We start from the raw sequence: 20,104 nt of genomic DNA on the forward strand, positions 1-20,104 counted from the left end.
TCCATCAAGGAAAGCTCCGAGGCCTCGGTGTGAGGGACTTGGAGGTAGGCAGGGAGTGGGGCATGTGGGTCCCTTGAAAGAGAGCAAGAAATGAAAGCAAAGAAGCAGCCTCATACCCAGTCCTGACTCCTGGGGTAAAAAGCTTCCCTCTCAGCCCTATGTCAGGCCATTTCCCAGGCAGGGCAGCCTCCCCTGGGCACCACAATGGGTCCCAGTGTGGCTGAGTGGGGAGTCCCACACCAAGAGAAGATGTCATCGAGCTCTTGGGGAGGGTGGAGTTGCTGTGGGCTGCCAAGGCATAATGCACAACGCCTGTGGGTGGCATAATGTGGCATTTATCTCCCTCTCTATGCAGAGAGGGGACAGGAGGAACAATCCAGACTCTGTCAGCAAGGTCCTCTGGGGAGTTCAGACCTCACTAATGAAGATGAATAAGAGGGGGGATCTGCCCTTCATGGCTGCTGCCTTTGCCACATACATATTCATGGGCTGGAGGGACAGCTCCTGGGAACGATCCATCCTCAGTGGTATGGCAGTGCTAATCCACACTTGGGATGGGTGTGTCTTGTGGGGCAGTGAATGAGGACTCTCCAGGAAATACTCTTCCACACATGGAATTTCCAAGGCAAAATCTATTCCTTTGCCTGCTGTAGACTTAGAGTTCTGATATGAGATTGAGAACCCCTGAAGAACATAGTTCTCAGCTAAGCTCCAGAAGCAAGCCCAGTTTTGCTCCTTCCAACTGAGCATAGCTAACAGCAGTCCCTGCCCCGTATCTGTGGAATTTGCTGGAGGTCCCATGTGAGAGTTATAGGTACACCCGAAGACTTGGGACACATGCCCTTATTCTCTGAATCTCCCTCCATCTGGCTCTTCCGTGATGCTCCCTCAGCTAGGGCGTTTAGGAAACAAATCCCTGCCTACCACAGACCTCCAGGGTTTAGAAAGATGACCTTGGTAGGAGATTAGACATTGTTAGGGAAACAAGGACAAAACGCTTGGGCATCTGCACCACGTGTCTTCAGAAGAGAGAAAATGTTGACTCAGAACCTATACACACCATCATTTTTGAAGTTAGTGGATTTGTTCTAGAGTTATAGATACTTTGATATTTAAAATGTTTCATTTCCTGTATTGGGGTGCTCAGCCTCAGTCCCCAGGCAGCAAAACTGGAAGAATTCACACTGAGCCATAAATCAAATCCCTTCTCTGCAGCTGGCCTCCTATAGGTCTCGGTTGAGCCACAGCCGAGTACTTGGTTGCAAGACAAATGTCCAACAGAGCTCACACAGCCTTACCTGCCTTTCTGACATGATGTAGAGTTGCTCGTGGTCCTTGGAGAAGGCCATGTCCCGGAGCACAGGGCCAGGGTCCACCACCTGCATGGTCTCGTACTGCAGGGCATTGCCCTTGGGCCCGTCCACCCGGATCTGAGGAGAAGAGGGAGAGGAGAACCGAGGTGAGTTCAGATCCTGCCCTGCTCATGGTTGAGCTGCAGCCCAGACACCCTCCCAGCAACTAGGGCAGAGGCAGTGAGCTGTCTCCACAGTGCCCAGAGGCCAGGCCCGAAAGAGCAGGAGGGCCCAGGGTGCCATGGCCTCACGCAGGGAATGGCAAAAGTGGAGGTGGGGAGGAAGGGGACAACCAAACCAGGCTTCACCAAGAACCGGTGTTATTTTCTCTGCTTCCTGGCACCTCAGGTAAGCTTGGAGGGAGGATGGTGCTGGCGGTGTGGAATGGGCCTGGGATTGGGGAACAGTGGGTTAACTGAATCTGCGTCTGATCAGAGCGTCATTCTGTAACAGAAAGGAACCGTATTTGCCATATTTGTGAGCATAAAACACGTAGGTGTAACCTATTGTTTTGCAATTGGTACCCAGCTATCTCTGCCGCACCTTGGAGGGAACCAGGCAAAGGGCCCCTGGTCCCCTACTTCCTGTTAGGTTTACCCCAAGTGGGCTCATGCTGCCCGTCGGAACCAATGGCTCATGCCTCAGATATTGGACTAGCTGGAGAGCCCTGAAACCTCCTACACGTTCTGTTTGTGTCCCCAGGGATGGGGACGTGGGCATTCCAGGAAAATGTGCTTCGGGCATGAGTCATCCTCAACCTTCCGAGAACAAAAGCACTTAGCAGATAGATGGTCCCTGCACCATCCACCAGTCCTTCCTAGAACCGCTTAGGTAACATTCAGACAACCGGGAAAGAATTTTGTCGTACCCCCCATGACTAAGGACAAATCTAAAAAAGCTGGGCCCACTCTAGAATCAGAATCATCACAAGGCTGAGCTGATAGATCTGACAGGATCCCTGCCCAGTGCTGCTAATACCACTCACGTAGTCAGGACCGAACGTTCCCAACGATGTGGGGGTGCAGGGGGGCCCTGGAGGGAGGTGGGGAGAGGCAAGAGCAAGGGGATCGCCAGACTTGATTAGATACCATTTGTACAAGACTGTAAAATACCCACAGTGTAATTCTAGAGATTTTAATAACGAACCTAAAGAAAAATATCATTCCAGATATCCCCACTATGGACTCTTATTTTTAATTTTTAATGTTTAATTTTTAACTTCTCATAAGATCAAGGAGAATGGAAGAGTTATTCAGAGGAGCTAAATTACCACAGGGACACCACAGCGATGACAACCGACCGACCACATCGATTCACCCGAAAGTCGGCTGCCTCTTGTCTCTGCTGAATTCACTGGACTCTGACGCCAGGGTATTTTGTGATTTGCACGTGTGATTTTAGGTTTATCCTAGGATTTGTTTGTTTGTTTGTTTGTTTTACTTTTAAGCATTATTGTTAAGCCCTTCCTAGACATCGGGAAGGTGGCTTTGCATATAATTCTTCATCGCTATAACCTCTCAGTCTTAAAATTTTGTGTTCATCGGTAATGACTTGCATGGCCCCTCCAGCATCCATTCCACCCTCTCTCACCTTTTTTGGTGGGATTGGAACCACTCCCTGCTTCCTGGGTGGTCCCTGATGGGCCTAAGCAAATCACTGTAATCTTACTCCCTTACCACAGTGATGGACAGGAAGCAGGCCCAGTCAATCAACATGTGTGATCAGAACAAAGCAGAGACTGTGGTTCATGATGGGAGAAGAGAGGATCTCTCCTCACCCTCAATAGGGTCAAAGAAACAGGGAGCTCAAAGAACTGTTGGCAGCCCTTTTGTGCCAAGGAGGGGAGCTGGAACCAGAAAAGGTCAAGAGCAGAGTTAGAAAAAAATTTATTTTTTGGTGATATATCTGAGCCACTGAATCAAAATAACCCCAAAGCCTTTCCTATGTTGGGACTTTCTTATTACTCAAGATTTAACAATCAGAGGTTTCCTGATTGTTAAATTAACATCAAAAGTCCTAACTGATACAGAGATAGTAGATGAAAAAGATGAGACCCAGGTACATTAAACAGCGGGCCTGAGCTATAGAATCTGGGGAGAGAGCCCTGACGTGAGAGACCTGTTTCTTGACGGGTTTCACAGTTGCGTCCTGGGGGTGTGACCTACTACAGCAGGGAGCCAAGGTCACACTGCCTGTCTCTGGTCTATACAATCCCAGTGGCTTTCACCAGTCATTCCTGATAGTGACGCTCAAATACTTGAGCTTGACAAATATTGATTTTTAAAAGTGACGAATATATTGATGAAGTTAAAACCCCTCTTTGCTAATTTCCCATTAAGTTCATTAAACCACAAGAGCAACAACAACCAAAAACTAGTAAAGGAATTGAAGAGAGATCTTTTTAGCTCTGAAAATCAAAATGCCTCAAATTCCAATAACCCTCCTGTTGCTGTGCCCACCCCCAGGCCACCAGGCATCTACCTGGCCTGGCCCTGACTTAATCTGAATGAAGCGGGAGTTCATGCAAAGCCAATTGCGATTACCACCCAAGTCTGACTGCGCGGTGATGGCCTTGGCCCCCAGCCCAGCCAGGCTTCACCTCCAGCTGTGAGCCACCTCTGGAGCAGCAACGGGAGAGTGATACTGAGCACCCTGGCGGGTCTCCAGTGCCCTCAGGCTGCTGGCAGGACCAGGCTCCCCAAGGGAAATTGGATTCAGTGCTTGAGTGATCTTCTTTGTCCTTTGGTTCCTGCTCCCCTGCTCTTTAGGATGAGGTGTTGTGCCGAATGTGGGTGGACATCAGAGGGAAAGCAGGGACAGAGGGATGGACCAGGGAGCACCCACAGGGCAGGTTCTCACAGGCCTGGCCTTCTGCAGGGAGGCAAGATAGAGTTGTGGCTCCCCTTCCACTCTCTGGGCAGGAAATCAGTTATTGGAAACACAGGTTTCCCTCTTCCCCCTACCTCACCCAATCTACTACTTGGTTCAGAATACAGAGAAGAAAACATTCATTCCTCCATCTGCAGAAAGAATCTCACACAAAACATGGATAAAAGGCATTTGTATTGGGATTTGCTGAACAATGGAGAACCATAAAATTTAGGGAGGATGGACCAGCTGCCAGCTCTTGGGCTGTTACAGTAACCATAGCAGCAAGAGTGGTTAATGACTCAGTGGCACTATGTGTCAGGTATGATGCTTGATATTCTACCTACATTTACCTTCTCATTTAAATCTCATCATAATGATAGTGTAATAACTTTGCACGGTGACAGATGGTTATTAGGCTTAGTGTGATGACCACATCGTAAGGTATACAAATGTTGAATCGCTGTATTGTACAGCTGAATCTAAGGTAATATTGTATACCAACTATACCTTAATAAAAAATAAAAACAATAAATCTCATAACTCCGCGAGGTAAGCATTAATATTATCCCATTTACAGAAGAGGCACAGAGAGGGTTAGTAACTTGTTCACGGTCACGCAGCTAGTGTGCGGCGTGGCTCTGACCGGCACCGAGGTCTGACTGATCCCAGTGTCCATGCCCCTGTGCGTGTGCACACCGCACTGTGGGTGAGACAAGCCTGAGTCCCTTCAGGGGCTGGAAGCGGTTGGTGTTAAACAAACCACCCTGGGAGTGCTAGAGGAACCCCGTCTACGGCACACGTCCCCTCAGCTCTTCGGGGAGAGACTCAGGCCTGGGAATGAAGAAGAGGCTGGTGTAAATTTTCCAAATCATGCTCCCTTCCATTTGTGTTTTACACCTTTCAAAGCACTCTTAAATAACACTGTTTCAGGAGACGGCCGTAAAGTGTGTATGACGCCGACTGCCAGCATCAACATTCTCATTTCACCGACCGAGCAACCCAGGGGGGTGCTGTTCTGCGGCTCACCCAAAAGTCAGTGATAAGCTGGGGACATTTGGGGCTCGAACCCAGGTCTCCTGATTCGTTGCTTAGCACTTGCCTCTTAGCTATTTAGGTTTTCCAAAAGCCTTTGACAAGGTTCCATGCGAAGGAAGTATTGAAAAGGAATGAGTCTCCATGGGACTTTGGGCCGTTTGGCCTTGGAGAGAGAACCGAGTCCGAGAGAAAAAGGCACGTTTCTGTGTGGAGAAGTGGGGACCTGGGGACTCCCAAGCGCTAGTGTTATGACCAGTCTCAATGTTATTTTTTATAAGTGGTCTGGAGAAGGGAACAGGAAAAGGTGCAGAATAGTCTGAGCTCTTTGGGATAGCAAGAAGGCCCACGATGAGATGAAAGGCAGGAAGATGGTGTACCCTCTGCAGGGCCAGGGTTGAGGGGAGCTGCAGGTCGGTGAACAGACCTGGGACGGAGAGTCATGGGGTCAGAGGTCAAGCCTGCCGCGGCCAGCATGGCGGCCCCACTGCGCGGCACAGTGCCCATGACCGGGTTGGGGCTCAGTAAGTAGTTACTGACAAGCGTTGGTGAGGGTGTGGGGAACAGGGAATCCTTACACACTGTTGGTGGGAAGATCACTATGGAAAACAGTATGGAGGTTCTTCAAAAAATTAAAAATAGAACTACTACACAACCCCACAATCCCACGCTGATGTGTACATCTAAAGGAAATGAAATGAGTATCTCGAAGTGCTATTGGTACTCTCTTATTCATTGCAGCATTACTCACAATAGCCAAGATACGGAAAAGCCTAAATGTCTGTAAATGGATAAAGAATGTGAGATACATATATATCATTCAGCTTTAAAATAGAAGGAAACCCTGCGATTTGCAACAACAAGGATGGAACTGGAGAACATTATGCTAAGTGAACTAAGCCAGACACAGAGAGACAAACACTGCATGATCTCATTTATATGTGGAAGCTAAAATAGTCAAACTCGCAGAAGCAGAGTAGAGTGGCGGCTGCCAAGGGCTGGGGGGCAGGGCGGGAACAGGGAGAGGCTGGTCCGGTGGTACAAAGTGTCAGCTATAAGATGGAAAACGTTCTGGACATCTAATTACAGAATGGTAACTGTACTTGATAACACTGGTTTGATTTGTATATTTGAAATTTGCTAAGTAGATAGTGTAACAAAAAAAGGGGTTCTATGAAACTAACCTCACAGGGTGATCTGATGGTAAAATTCCAGCCCTGGTGGGTAGTCATGCCCCAGGCAAACAACTTTTTAGTAAAAGGTTTGTCTTTGCTCGGAGCAAGCCCTGGCCATTGTTCCCATGCATCCGTGCATCCGGATTAACACACCTAGGAAACAGGTGTAACCGCCCTCAAGGGAGCACACAATTGCTAACTACCCTGCAATGCAATCCCCACCTTGCTTTCTCCCAACTTCACATAATCTGCTTACCTTCCCTCCTTAATTTCAAAGGCAGAAAAGAAACTGCAAAACTGTTTCTTTCCAGAGCATCTGAGATCTTCCTTCCCAGCAACTGCCATCAGTTTTGGCTCAAATAAACTCACAAAAATTCTTAACAGGTTTGAACATTCTTCACATTGACAGTAGACATGAAGTGTTCGCAGCACAGAAATAAAATGGTAATATGCAAAGTGATGTATATATTAATTACCTCAATTGTGGTGATTATTTTATAATATGTACATATTTTGTGTATGTGTATATACATGTATATACACATATACCCAAACAAGTTGTATACCTTAAATATATACAATTTATACACATTTCATTTGTCAATTATACCTCAATATACATGTCTAAACATCAAGTTGTATACCTTAAAGGTATATAACTTATATACAGTTTTATTTGTCAACTATACTTCAACAAAGATGGGGAAAATAAGTAGTTATTAAATAAATAACCAATGATCAACTCCCTCTGGAAAAATCAAACTCCCGTTCTACCAGCTAGACGACGGACTCTGAGCTGATGGAGGTAAGATGAGCTAAAGGTGAGCTCAAGGCGCGATCAAGGTCAGAGGCATGATGACTCCGTGTCACCAGCTCCCTGGCAACCAAAAAGGCCAAATATGATGGCCAGTGGCTCTGATTTAGCCCCCAGATGCGGGGGACACCCTGAAGCTTGGAAAGTGACAGCTTACCACAAACAAGATTTATTATTGCACATTAGGACGAATAAAATTTATTATTTCGCACAGGGCAGGCGATATGTGTGGATCATCAAAACAGCGAGAAAGGGTAAGAACAGCAGCTGAGTTTTTTAAGTTAGAAAATGTAATGAAGCCGCTAATGTAAATGTGGATGTTTAGAAGCTGTTATTCTCTGAGGCTGACACCAAGGACAAACCACGTCCTGACCCTATGAGTCCCTTCACAGAGTGGCACCCACACCCATTCATCACCCACATGCACGTGTGGGATGCCGGCTGCGTTCTAGGCTCCCAGCTGGCTTCTGGGGAAGAAGGTGCACCTCAGCCCCGCCCTCCAGAAGACCTGTCTCAGAAGGGCTCAGATGTCACACACACAAGGCCAAGTGGCAAATGCCACAATGGGGGTGTTCACAGGCCTCTGTTCCTTCTTCCCAGAGAACTGGCTGACCGACTGGGGTGCAACCAGGAATTACCAGCCCAGCTCTGAGCGAGGCTCAAAGGGGCGTGTGTGCAATCCATATGAGAAAGTAGCACCTGACCTTGACAGATGGGCAGATGAAACACAGAGCGGGTGATATGGGATCTCTCCAAAGCCACCGTGGGAAGAAAAATGTCTTACGTCACTAGAGAGACTGATCTGAGGAAGAAAACGGGTGGCACTACAGACTTTATAAAGACACAGCATATGGCAGAGGGAGGTTAGGGTAATAATAACGTGAAAGATGGGGTCCGAGGGGAAAGGCGGCATCTTCATGCAGCCCTGTCCCGAGAACAGTGTGAATGTGCTCTGTGTGGTGGGGGTGGTGACCCTTCAGGCTTCCCCTCGGGACAAGGGGACGCTCTTCTACAAAAGCTCTGGACAGCAGGGATGAGCACCAGCCGCAGAAGCGGGCCATGTATGCAACAGGAGATTTTCTAGTAGCGGTCACATGTAAAAGAGAAACATGTCTAACAGATTTAATAATCTATTTTATCAATCCAATGTGCTCCAAATACAGCATGTTAACATATACACAGTATGAAACACTGTTGATGAGATAGTTCACATTGGTTTTCTCGTGCTGGATCCTTGAAACCCGACGGGCATGTGTTTTACACGTACAACCAACCTCAGCTGGATCAGCCACGCTTCACCTGCTGGAGAGCCACACATGACCAGTGGCTACCACCCTGGTCAGTGCGATTCTAGATTATTGGGGGCTATTGTCCCAGGAGTGCTCTCAGTGGAGGTCTCCCCCACTCCACCAACCTGCCACAATACCCTGTGTCTCCCAGGACCTTCAATGGGTAGCACGATGCTCCAGCATCTTCTCTGTTTTGCAGCTCCAGGCTGTAAGCTCCAGCCAGCTGTATGGCCCCATCGGTCCAAGGAAGCCAGGAGGCACAGCGACGTGGGCCTGCCTCTGGGCTAGGCTGTCACTCAGCAGGAACCCCTACACCCTGAGTGATAGAACATTTGACAGCTGCTAGTGGGAGACAACTAGCCAGTAAGAAGAGTGGCTGAGGATCAGGGGGTCTTAGAGGCTCCCAGCTGCACCAGGTAACACTGCAGAGGGTGAGTAGCGGGGTTAGATGGTGTGGGCACTTGGGGCCTGGGGCACCAACCAAGTACCAACAGAGTGTTTCATTACTGAACACTTGGTGAGTTACTCACAATAGTCAAGACGTGGAAACCACCTAAATGTCTGTTGATGAATGCAGGCTGCTGGCCACGGCTGAATACGTTCTGGAGATCTAATACGTGGCTCTGTGACCATAGCTAACAATACTGTACTGTGTACTTGAAATTTGCTAGAACGATGCGTTTTAACTGTTTTTGCAAAAATGAAAAAAAAAGGAAAATGGTGACTGTGTGAGGTGATAGGTTAGTTAGCTCGATTATGGCCATTATCGCAGGGCGTATATCACACAGCGTCAACACGTCAGCTCCTACACCTTAAACATACAGAATCTTACTTTGTCAACTACGCCTCAGGGGCGATGAGGCTGCACTAGGACGTACTGACTGAGCACCAGCCCTGCCCAGATCAGGCAGGCACTCCATCAAAGCGCTCAGCGGGAGCACGCACAGGTCTTCCCCTCCGTGTGGCTCACCAGGCACAGGCTCCTATGCCCGAGGGCACACACACGCCTGCCCACCCCACCCTGCCCAGCCGCGGGGTCCCAGCCTGGGATCTCCCTATGCAGCACAGCCCCTTCCTCCGGCCTGTCCAGCAGGCCATGCTGCCACCTCTCCCCACCCCTGGCGCAGCGAGTGGCTGCGCTGCCAGGCAGACTGCTATTAAAACATCAGCAGGGTGGCCTCCACAAAGGTCAGCCATCCGGGAGCTCCTGGCAGCTGCTTGTTTGTTTATTGGAACATTATCTGGGCCAGACTGTTTATTTACATCCATTGAAGGATTGAACAATAAATATCGTCTCCCAGTAGCAGGCAGATGCTTGCACTAGAGCGTTCTGGCTGCCGTCTTGCTTGGAATAATCTCCCTAATGAGCAAACAGTGCTATTTGTCTTTAAAGATGCAGGCCGCCCCCTGGACTCCCCCCTTCCGTGCTCCTCTCACCTCTTCCCAAACCTCCTGGTCAAGGCCTACGCTGGCCAGGGTTTTGGGCTGGGCTTCAGGAAGGTGACAATGGGGTCTCATCTGGCACACCTGGAAACAGAGCTAGAACTGGAGGTGCGGGGTGGAGGCAGATTAAACCTGGAGACTCGTGTCTTAGGGCCACTCTGAATTCTCCACCTAGACCCTCAGACCTCAAACCACCCGGTGGTGTGGGTGGTGGTGGGGTTGGTTAGGCCTCCTTCTCAGAGACAGGCATGGTAGGGATTTTGGAGAGGCACCTCCCACATTTGAGGGGTGCCAGAGCCTGAGTAAGGCCTGTTCCTCACTCAGGCAGTCTTCTGAAGTGCCCAGAATCTCAAAGGCCCCTGTGTAGGTACCTGCAAACCAGTCAGTTTACAAAATGGAAACTGTAGTGGCAGGTGGGGGCGCAGACAAGAGGAGGTACAGACAAAAGAAAGCAGGTGAGGTGCCCAAGGAGGGAGGTGGGGGATCCAGGCTCTGCTCCTCCTCTGAGCCTTGAGCACACAGCTTTGGCTCTCGTAGGTGCCCTGACTCTCTGTTCTGGCCTTGACCTGCCTCCCCCTGAGGCAGGAGTACAGGTGAGGACCCTTGGCGGTAAGTGAATGAGCAGGATCTGCTTCTACGGCACAGGGAGGGTGACGGTGTCTCTCAGAAGGAAAAAGAATAATACACCTTTGGACCTTATCTGTGCAGTCAATTCAGTTGGCCCCAAAGGCTCTATGTGCCATAAAGCCTGGTCACTATCAGTCAGCACCTTGCCCCGCAGGTGACAGGAAGAATGAACACACCATGGAGTTCGGGCAACAGGAGCTCAGCATGTGCCCCTTTGTTGAATGAATGAATGAACAAACGAATGAATGAATGAATGAATGAATAGATGAGCTAAATCTGAGCCTGAGTTCCCACAGTTGGGACAAGCAGACATCCATACACACTTACAGACACAAACACACACGCCATGCACTGCCTCTGCACTCAAACCCTTGACTCTACAACTTCCCCTTACTAATTCTACGGCAACGTGATGGAGGGCATGGATTCGATTCCTTCTGGGATGAGGAGGAACCGAGGATGGTGTGGCAGGCCAGCGGGAAGACTGTTACAAGCATGAGGAGCCACCTGCTGCTGCAGAGTTAAATGTCTTTTGGGGAAGGGGCCCCTTTATGGATGAGCTGCTGGTTTGCAGGGCAGCGGACGGGATGACCTTTAAGTTCCTGTCAGGCCTCCAGGGGCTGGAAGTTTATCTCCTGCCAAGGACAGCTTGCTCCTGCCCCAAGCACTCACGTCATCTCAATACTAATATTAACCCAAACATCTGAAAACAAAACTTCACCCGTACTGTCACTTGAATCTCCCCAGTGCTTTCATTTCTAAAATCATACCCTGTCCTCTCCTCTGGCTTTTCCAGTCTCCTTTCCCTGCTCTCCTTTCCCCTTTTTCCACATCACCTGCCGCTGTGACTTCTCAGACTCTCCGTAACTTATTCATTATGGTTATTGTTGGTCTCCCTTGCTAGCAGGTAAACTCACAGCAACAGAGATCTTTATCTCCTGTGTTCGTTGATGTATCCCGAATGCTTGAACCACGTGGTAGGTGCCCTGTAACTATTGGTCAAATAAATGAATGAATGAAAATGCTCAGACTACTCATCAACGTCCTAATTTGTCCTCATGCCACAGATCTTCCTTATTTTACGGCGAAGGAACCAAACCACAGGGTTGCTCTAACAGAGATCCAGTGGCAGGAGGAGAGCCAGGGCTCTCCACCCCAGACCCCAGTGGCCTGCTGCCCCGTTTCACTGCAGAGTGGACTCTACGTGCCACAGCTCCGTCTCCCTGCCTGAGTCCCAGAGCTCGGAACACGGGCAGAGCCACTGCTTCTGTGTTCACGTGGCTGGAGCTGCCCCAGAAGGGCACAAGGAGGGCATTTTGTTTTGATTTCCTGATTCCAGCCAGGAGAGAGAGGATGTAAAGGGTGTGAACGGTGACTAATTAGACAGGCCTGTGTGTGTGCAACGCCAATCTTGCTCCCTGTTACCAAATGCCGTGTGAAAAGCGGGTCCCTCTGGGCCTCTCGTTACACACTCCTAAAGCCAAGTGATGGGCTCCAGGTTGCCCTCAGGGCTTCCTGCCCTGCGATGTCCAAGTCAAACAAATTAGGGACAATGGCTTCGGTTACTCCCCCAGCCTGCTTGAGTGGTGACACAAAGAATAAAATACATAGGGAGCAGCACCCCTAGGTGCTATAGAAGAGAGATTAGAGGGTGTGGCCCACAGATTGGGTTCCCAGCATCTAACAAGGTCACCAGGGGTTGGGCAGAGTGAACAGGACCCACAGCTCAGCTCTGGACCATCTGAAATAGACCAGAGGAGGGGCCGTGCAGGACAGAGGGCAGGGGACAGGCCTGGGAGAGTGTGTCCACAGATGGGGTGTTCCCATGGGCATTCTACCAACATGGTCCCAGAGACCTTCCTGTGGCTGCCTTGAACTGGGAGGAGTTGTCCAGGAAGCCCCTGGTCTGGTTCAACTCGGGTGTGATTCAGGAAGCTAAGCGACTTGATGCGGGTAGAAGAGTGCAGCTTCATGCCTATGGTTTGGGCCAGCCGCCAGAGGGGAAGTGGAGGACCACAGCCCGGTCTCACAGCGAGGAGAGGCGTCTCTGGGGACCCATCAAGGGCAGAAGGCAGAGTCAGGGCTGGCAGGACACTGGGGAGAAGAGGACCCACTTCTTAAAGATGAAGCAGTGGCCCTCCCTGGTAGCAGGGACAGTCTCAGACCAGGATCAGGACCCCCCGATTGCTCATCCACACTCCCCCACTGCCCCAGACAGTCACTCTTCTCCCTGCTCTCCCCACATTTTCTGGGCTCCATGTGCCCTTCTGTGAAATGGGGAGTGTCTCCCCTCCTTGTAACCCTACCACCATTGGAGTCACGGATGGGTGAGTGAATGGAGGTGCATTTCGAGGGCAGGGAGCTGGTGGGCAGTCAGCGTTTCCCTTTGCAGAAGCCTCGCCTCCTGTGGAGTGGGATCCAGCAGCTGCTGAGCGCAGCGGTGAGGCAGCAAGAAGAAAACCCCTGCGCAGTGGGCCTGTCTGGAGGAACCAGAAGTAGAGAGAAGGCTGGAGACCACGGCCTCTCTGGCACGAGCTGTCCCAGGAGTTCCAGGAGTCCTAACTGGCCAGTCCTAACTCAGAGAATGGAAGCTGCCAACACAGAGCTCGGCGCTCGGTAGAAACAGTCATTACGTGTTTACTGGATGCAGATAGTGGGCCCTGTGTGTGTTCTCCCAGGCTCCGAAGCAGCTCCCCCTCCCCCTCTCCTCCACCTCCCAGGTTTCAGCCACACTTCCCCATTCCATCCAGACGGTGGTCTCTGAGCATTTCCTCACCCTCACCCCAATCGTTTCCATCTTCGGACTGCCCATCACACATTGTCATCATCCCCCCCAGGGCAGAGCCAAACCCCCAACCCCGTTCGGAATGCCCTCTCATCTTCTCATTGCCCAGCAACCACCGCGCTCTGTCCGCCCGAAGCAGCTGCAGGCACTGCACCCCGTTCATCCCCCACATGGCCTTTCCCACCCAGCCGGGTGCTGTCCTTAAGGAGCAGATTGGACGAGTCCTCTCCCAGAGTCCTGTTCACACCATCTGCCTCCCCTCTTCTCGGGCCTTCAGTTTCCTCTCTGCTTCCTTTCAGCCGAGCCACGCCCACCAGTCCCTCTCACTGCGGTCAGGTCTGGGCTTTCTCCCTAACACCTGCCCCGCCTGGACCACCTCCTCCTGTCGCATCACCAGCAACCACCCTTGCAGCCAATTACGGCTGTCGTGGGCTTCAGCTGGCACGAAAGTCTATTCTTCTTGGCTATCACACTTCGAGCACGTTTGCTTTAGCCATGAGAGTGCCAGCACCTTGAAGGCAGGTCTGCGGCAAAGCATACAAGCACAGGGCGGTGTAGCCAGGCAAGCGGACATCCTGACTCTATTATTAACGCTCGCAAATCCAGGCAGAATTTTTAAGATTTGTTTAATATCCTTAGCTGAAATATGGGGTGCGGAATTCTGAGTTCCAGGTTGCTGTCAGGTTCAACAGGTGGATTAGGAGATGCTCTTATTAAAGTGCCTGGTACATCAAAAGCCATAAATGCAGCCCTGGCTGGTGTGGCTCAGTTGGTTGGAGCGCGGTCCTGTAAACAGAAAGGTCTCAGGTTTGATTGGTGGTCAGGGCACACACACGGGTTGCAGGTTTGGTCCTCAGTCTGGATGCGTGCGAAAGGCAACCAATCAATGTTTCTCTCCCTCTCTCTCTCCCTCCCTTCCTCTCTCTCTAAAATCAGTAAGCATGCCCTTGGGTGAGGAAAAAAGTCATAAATGCATAGGACTGTTGGCTGTGGCTAGTTCAAGTGGAATTGTGCCCGGTTAGTGAGTGTGAAGACAAAGAGAAGATACTGTGATGATGGTAAGAATGTGGCAGAGCACAGCCTTCCGAGCAAGGCCCCCAACATCGCTGTGAACCCCAGGGCTGCATCATAGGTGTTTAGTAAATTAGTAAAGGAACGTGTGAGTCCCATTAAGAATACAATAAGATCACAAGGGTCCCAGATTCCTCAGAGACTCTCCCAAGCTCACATCTTTCTGTGTTCTGTCGTTAAAGGACCATCCGCCCTCTGGACCACATGGCACCTCCTCTGGGGAAGCAGGTTGGCCAGGGCAGCGCCCTCTGGCTTCTGGCTGAATGTCAGAGGGTCAGCGCAGTGGGAGTGGACTTGCAAAGCCCTGAGACAGGCAGAGGTTCAACTGTTGCCCACTTGGGGTTTATACTGGGATTTCAAAGTAGCCCTGGCTCCTGGGCTATCTAGGATTTGTGTGTGTGTGTGTGTGTGTGTGTGGTCAAATGAGGCTCAGAAATAAGTATGTGATGCGTGCAACACTTATTCAAGACTCCCCTCAGCATCACTAGATGCTGACAATTCTCCCGCATCTTCCAGTATGGGTTCAATGCTGCCCCCACGTGCTCCAAAGGCACTTACTGGTGGCTGTGATCATGGCACTCGGGGCTGTGACCACACGGGTCATCGTGTGTGTCCTTGTCCTCCCCTCACCTACGTGCTTCCTTATCACGCATAAGAATCATGCCTTATTCATCTTACCCAAGGTCACAAAGCCAGTGAGTGGAGCCCCAGGCCGGTGTTGAAGTTTTCTGGCTTCAAACCTGTATTCAGCAGCAAACCACCCAAACACCCGTGTCCTCGTGTGCCATGGTGACAGTACCCATGAACACCTAGTCAGAAACCACTGGCGCCTCTCTGGAAGGTGCAGCCCGATCCACTCTATCACACGGATCACCAAGTGCCACTTAGTTCTTCCTCTCCCTCCCCACTCATGTCCCCCAGCAGCTCTGCCCACGTTTTATTTATTTATTCACGTACTTATTTATTTATTTATTTGTAACAGCGCCTACTCTGAGGAAGAAACACTTGGAACTAATTCAGATGAGAGCCCAGGAATCCGCGAGGCCTGGGGTGAGGTATGTGAATGGTTTGCTGTCAGAGAGTCCCCTCTCAGGAGGCTGTGGGGCCCGGCTCCCCGGGCTGAGAACTCTGGGGTGGAGAAGGGCGGCCCTGTCTGGGGGTGACATCACCAGACAGAGCTGGAATGCACAGATGCAGAAAGCCGTGGGGCCCCGGGGCCAGGAGGGAGTTTGGCTGTGATATCACAAAGGGGCTTTTGACCACTCTTCATCCCGGGGAAACCACAGAGACCGGGGCTGAAGCCGCCCCCACCCTCTGAGGAGAGGCCGGGTGACCTTTGAACCCAGTGAGGGAGAGTCTGGCAAAGGTGGGCGCTCCCAGAGCTGAAGGGCCTTGGGGAAAAAATAAAATAAAATCAGTGCCTGGTTTTGTCCAAGGACACACACGATGGGATGCTCGTTCTGCCAGAAGCATGCGGAGTTAATTGCAGAGAAATGCATTTTAAAATAAGATATTGGAAAACCATCCTCTCCGTCACCGGCCTCCGTTATTACAATTATTCATACCGCCAAGGCCGCATGTTTCCCAGCGATTAAGCTATCGATCCGGCAGCTCGGAGGCCCTGGGCAGAACCCACAGCCGCCACTTGGGGCCTGTGGGAGTGTCTCTCCCCATGCTCAGAGGCGGGAACTGAGACCCAGGCAGACGTACACAAGAGCACGAGAATCAGGGGTTGGATTATTAATATTAAGAATCAGTATACCGATTCGACATGCTAATGATATTAACACAGTAATAGTGGTAGGTTCGTTTCTCCCTCCGGGCCGCACATACTCGGTCACGATCCCGTCTCAGGGCTTGCACAAGAAATCGCATGCTACAGTGACTGTGCACGGGCTCCAGACCCAGCTCTGCCGCGAACCAGCTACACGACCTTTGGGAAATGAGTCAACTTCTCCAACCCCTGGTGTCCTCATTCATAAAATGCAAAGAATGACGGTACCTGCCGCATTTGGCTGGTGTGGAGAATTAACATGTTAGTAGAGAGAAAGCATTGAGCAGATGACCTGGCACATAACCAGGGCTAAAGGAGTTTCCAGGTCTTATCACAGGAGGACGTGCTCTTGTGACTCATGTGTCCCGGTTACGACATTAGTAAGGAAGGGAGGGCGGTCTGGTCCCCTGTGAGTCTCCACACTGAGGTCTGTAGTGGGTAGGGCAAGTAGCACTCATTGCTTCTGGAAGGTCCTGAGGCAGGAGCTGGGCCTGGACCTCCCTCAGCATCTGGCCTTCTGGGCGTGGTCCGTGGACACCCACACCCACCGTCAGCTCTGGCAGTCACACCCCACCCCAGGAACATATCCTTGTGTTCCCACTATTTTTCTTCAAGTCCAGAATCAATATTAAGCTAACGATGGTTACACAAAGTTTTATTTCTGAAATGCATCTGAAGTATTGTTTAATGTATTTTAAGGACATGTTAAGGGTATAATGTATTGAATGATGGGAGTCTGGGACTGTATGAAAAGACTTCTCCTTTATAAACCTTTCTGCTTTAGGAAGTTTCATGTTCCCAGAACATAATCCTTTGTGTTGGCTGGTGTGGACAGGGAGACACCAGAAATAAAATGGCAGTAAAGAACTGTGATGTTCATTTTGGTCTAGCCTCCGGGTACTGGGAATTGAGGAAGAGAATAGAGGTGGAAGGTGATGGAGCTTGAAGAATAAGTGACAACTCTGGCTTGTCACACCTGGGTGACCCAGGGAATGGTGGGACCAAGGAGCAAGTAGGGGGGGGAATACTGGTGGGATGAGAAGGTGAAGAGTGAGTCTGGGAATGTGAAGTATGGCTAAGTGGCTGTGTCCAGTTGCCTTTGGAAACTCAGGACCGGTGTGTGGTAGATCACTGCTAAGGACTTGTCCTTGGTCACTGCCATTCTAGAAGTAGACTGTGGAACCACGACATAAAAACATGTCCCAGAGCCAGAATTTAGACCCTTCACCCTCCTTCTAGGGTGAAATCCAAAACACAGATCGGAAAGTCAGGGGTGAAAAGGAAGAACACAAAGCCACATTTCCCCACTTCCCTTCACATTGCCCCCCAGACAATCACAAGGGCACACTCGGGTGAGAAATGAAAACATTCTCCTGTTTCCCAGCGCAGTTGCTTAAATAGGCTCCATGCCTTAACCTGCACAAACTTACACATAAATAGGCAGTCACTTCCAGGAGTGCATGAAGTACTTGCCTATTCAGGTACCTTCGCCACATGGTCGCCGCCATCCTTGAATTCCAGTATTTAAGGAATTTTCCTTTACATTAAGCATCTTTTAAGGTATAAATATTCTGATGCAAATGGGAAGCTAATCTTTAGAGTTTTGTAAAGTGAAAGATCCAGGGCTGGGAAAGGTCCAGAAGATGAATCTTGTCTCATTGGCCGAGCCTCCTGACCCTTTGGGAAGCATCCGCAAAATGACAAGCTCAGATGTACCCTAAGGTCTTATTATTCACTTACACAGGCTATATATGTGGTTTTTGTTTACGCCAATGCTTCCATGACGGGGCGAGAATAGGGGAGCCCTGTGAAAGGTTCATGAAGAGAACAACTCAGACCAGGGTGGTTCAGGATGGAGACAGAGGGGACACTGTTGAGGAACTAAAGAGAAGTCTGATTTTGCTCCACAATTTTTATAATTTTGCTTAGGACTGGTTCAGGAATTTCTCTCCAAAGTCTATGTCATCTGCAAAATCCAAATTTATCCATCACTGGAAAAGAAAAGCAAAATCTCAGGGCTTATCTTCCACACTGATCTAAGACTCAAAATGCTCCCTGAGCCCTGAGCATGTGGTTCAGCCCTTTCTCCTCACAGACATTTTCCTTTGGCTGCCTTTGGTCAGCCACATGCCAGTGCCCGCCACCAGGGGTCGCTGGTTCCCTTCAGTTCCTTGGGGCCTTCCATCATTTGCCCCAATAGCTGAAAGGGAAAAAGGAGGCAATGGGGGGCGGGGTTGGAGGTGGGGGTAGTGGAGGAGCTGAGAGTTGGGAAGTCTCAGGAAAGGGGGAGATTGAATAGGTCCTTACTCTCCAGGCTCCAACAGAGGCCCCACTGACCCCCCACATCACAAGGCCTGAGGGCTTTGGTCAGAATGCTCCCACATCCCAGGTCTGTAGACTGGAGTCTATCGGTCTATAGACTAGGCTTTCTTTCTCATCCCTCCAGGTTGGCCAGGGAAAGCGAGGGAAACACCACTGTGTTCCTCTGCAGCCCTGTTCCACTCTGCTCATGTCAGCTGGTTGTGCTGCCCAGCGAGAGAGGCAAAAAGAAGCCAGCAACAAAATTGTCTCGCATCACTTAGTTTCCCCCCCGGGTTTCTAAGCAGGTAATTATTCCAATGGATTGCAAGCACTTTGGAGAGATTTATTGTTATCATTATTACAGGCACTGCATACGTAAAGGTGTCAGATAATTGAGAGTAATCATATCCTCCACCCTCCCCAGCATATTGTTATCCAGTGGAAAACTGTGTTCTTCCTCCATTGCTTCCCCTCCCTGACTCTTCCATTTGGCAATGAGGATGAGCCGGTCAGAGGATCTGGGAGCAAGAGAGATATTTCTGTGATTGAGGCCCGGGAAACAGAGGAGCAGAGGGGCTCGCCCACTGGGCTGCCATGTGCAATTTCTGGGAGTCTCACTTTCTCTAGTTCACACCAATGCTGAACATTAATTGAGCACCTACTGTGTGAAACCCCATTACAGAGGACTGAAAGGGAATCTTACAAAGGATCCAAATGGAAGTTGGTAGGTTCCCACGCTCAAGACTTTCTTGTCTAAAACAACTAAAACACAAAACACAATTTAGGAGTCAGTTTCACATTTATTTTCCAATTTAATTCATGCCACACCTACTAGGTGCACAATAAACACTTGTGGACTTACTAGGTGAGCCCCAGCCCTCCAACAGATGAAGGACGAGAGCTGGATGTTACAAGACTAACCACGTTCACGTCGCCATTGTAGTTCCATCAGGTCTCCTTCCTCCTGTGCCCACTGCCCTCACCACTTCCTGTTAACAACCCTGTGAGTAAGGGCTGGGTGTCACCAGGAAAGCCACTGCTTAGCCCCCCACCTCCCCAGGACCATCTATTCAGAGGGAGATGAGTAAATGCAGTGCCATAGAACTGCCTGTTGCTTGAACCTAGTTATTCTATTTTGTGTTGTGTTGTGTTGTGTTGGATTGGGTTGATCTGGGCTATGTTGTGCTATGCTGTGCTGTTCTTTGTGGTGTTGTGTTGCGTTGGATGGGGTTGGGTTGAGCTGGGCTGTGTCATGTTGTGTTGTGGTGTTGTGTGTTGCATTGGATGGGGTTGGGCTGTGTCTTGTTGTGTTGGATGGGGTTGGGTTGTGTTGTGTTGCGTTGGATGGGGTTGGGTTGCACCTACTGGCCTGTGACTCAGTAGAGGCAGATCCAAAGGTCGCCCTGATTGGGTATGACCTGTGGCATGCAGTGTGTATTTTCTTGCCCTTGAGGACTCAAAGCGGTTACACAATGACCAAGTCCTGGGTCGCCAGAGCAAAGCAGGGTGCCACAAGCAAAGGACAGCACTCAGGCACCCTTCCAGCCTGTTCCCTCCCTCAGTGGGCTCA

The 20,104-nt window shown here is 50.2% G+C and overlaps 1 protein-coding gene across 4 annotated transcripts in view; it reads right to left on the reverse strand.

Moving 5' to 3' along the window:
• Positions 1 to 20,104, reverse strand: part of PLXNA4 (plexin A4) — a 401,976-nt gene that overhangs the window by 144,728 nt on the left and 237,144 nt on the right. For all 4 annotated transcript variants that reach the window (XM_053926493.2, XM_024555117.4, XM_071221702.1 and 1 more), the window contains exon 4: positions 1,299 to 1,430. In XM_053926493.2, the coding sequence (XP_053782468.1) occupies positions 1,299 to 1,430 (132 nt within the window). The remainder of the gene's footprint in view (positions 1 to 1,298; positions 1,431 to 20,104) is intronic.

This window comes from Desmodus rotundus, chromosome 6 (assembly GCF_022682495.2).
Source record: "Desmodus rotundus isolate HL8 chromosome 6, HLdesRot8A.1, whole genome shotgun sequence".
Classification (NCBI taxonomy): domain Eukaryota; kingdom Metazoa; phylum Chordata; class Mammalia; order Chiroptera; family Phyllostomidae; genus Desmodus; species Desmodus rotundus.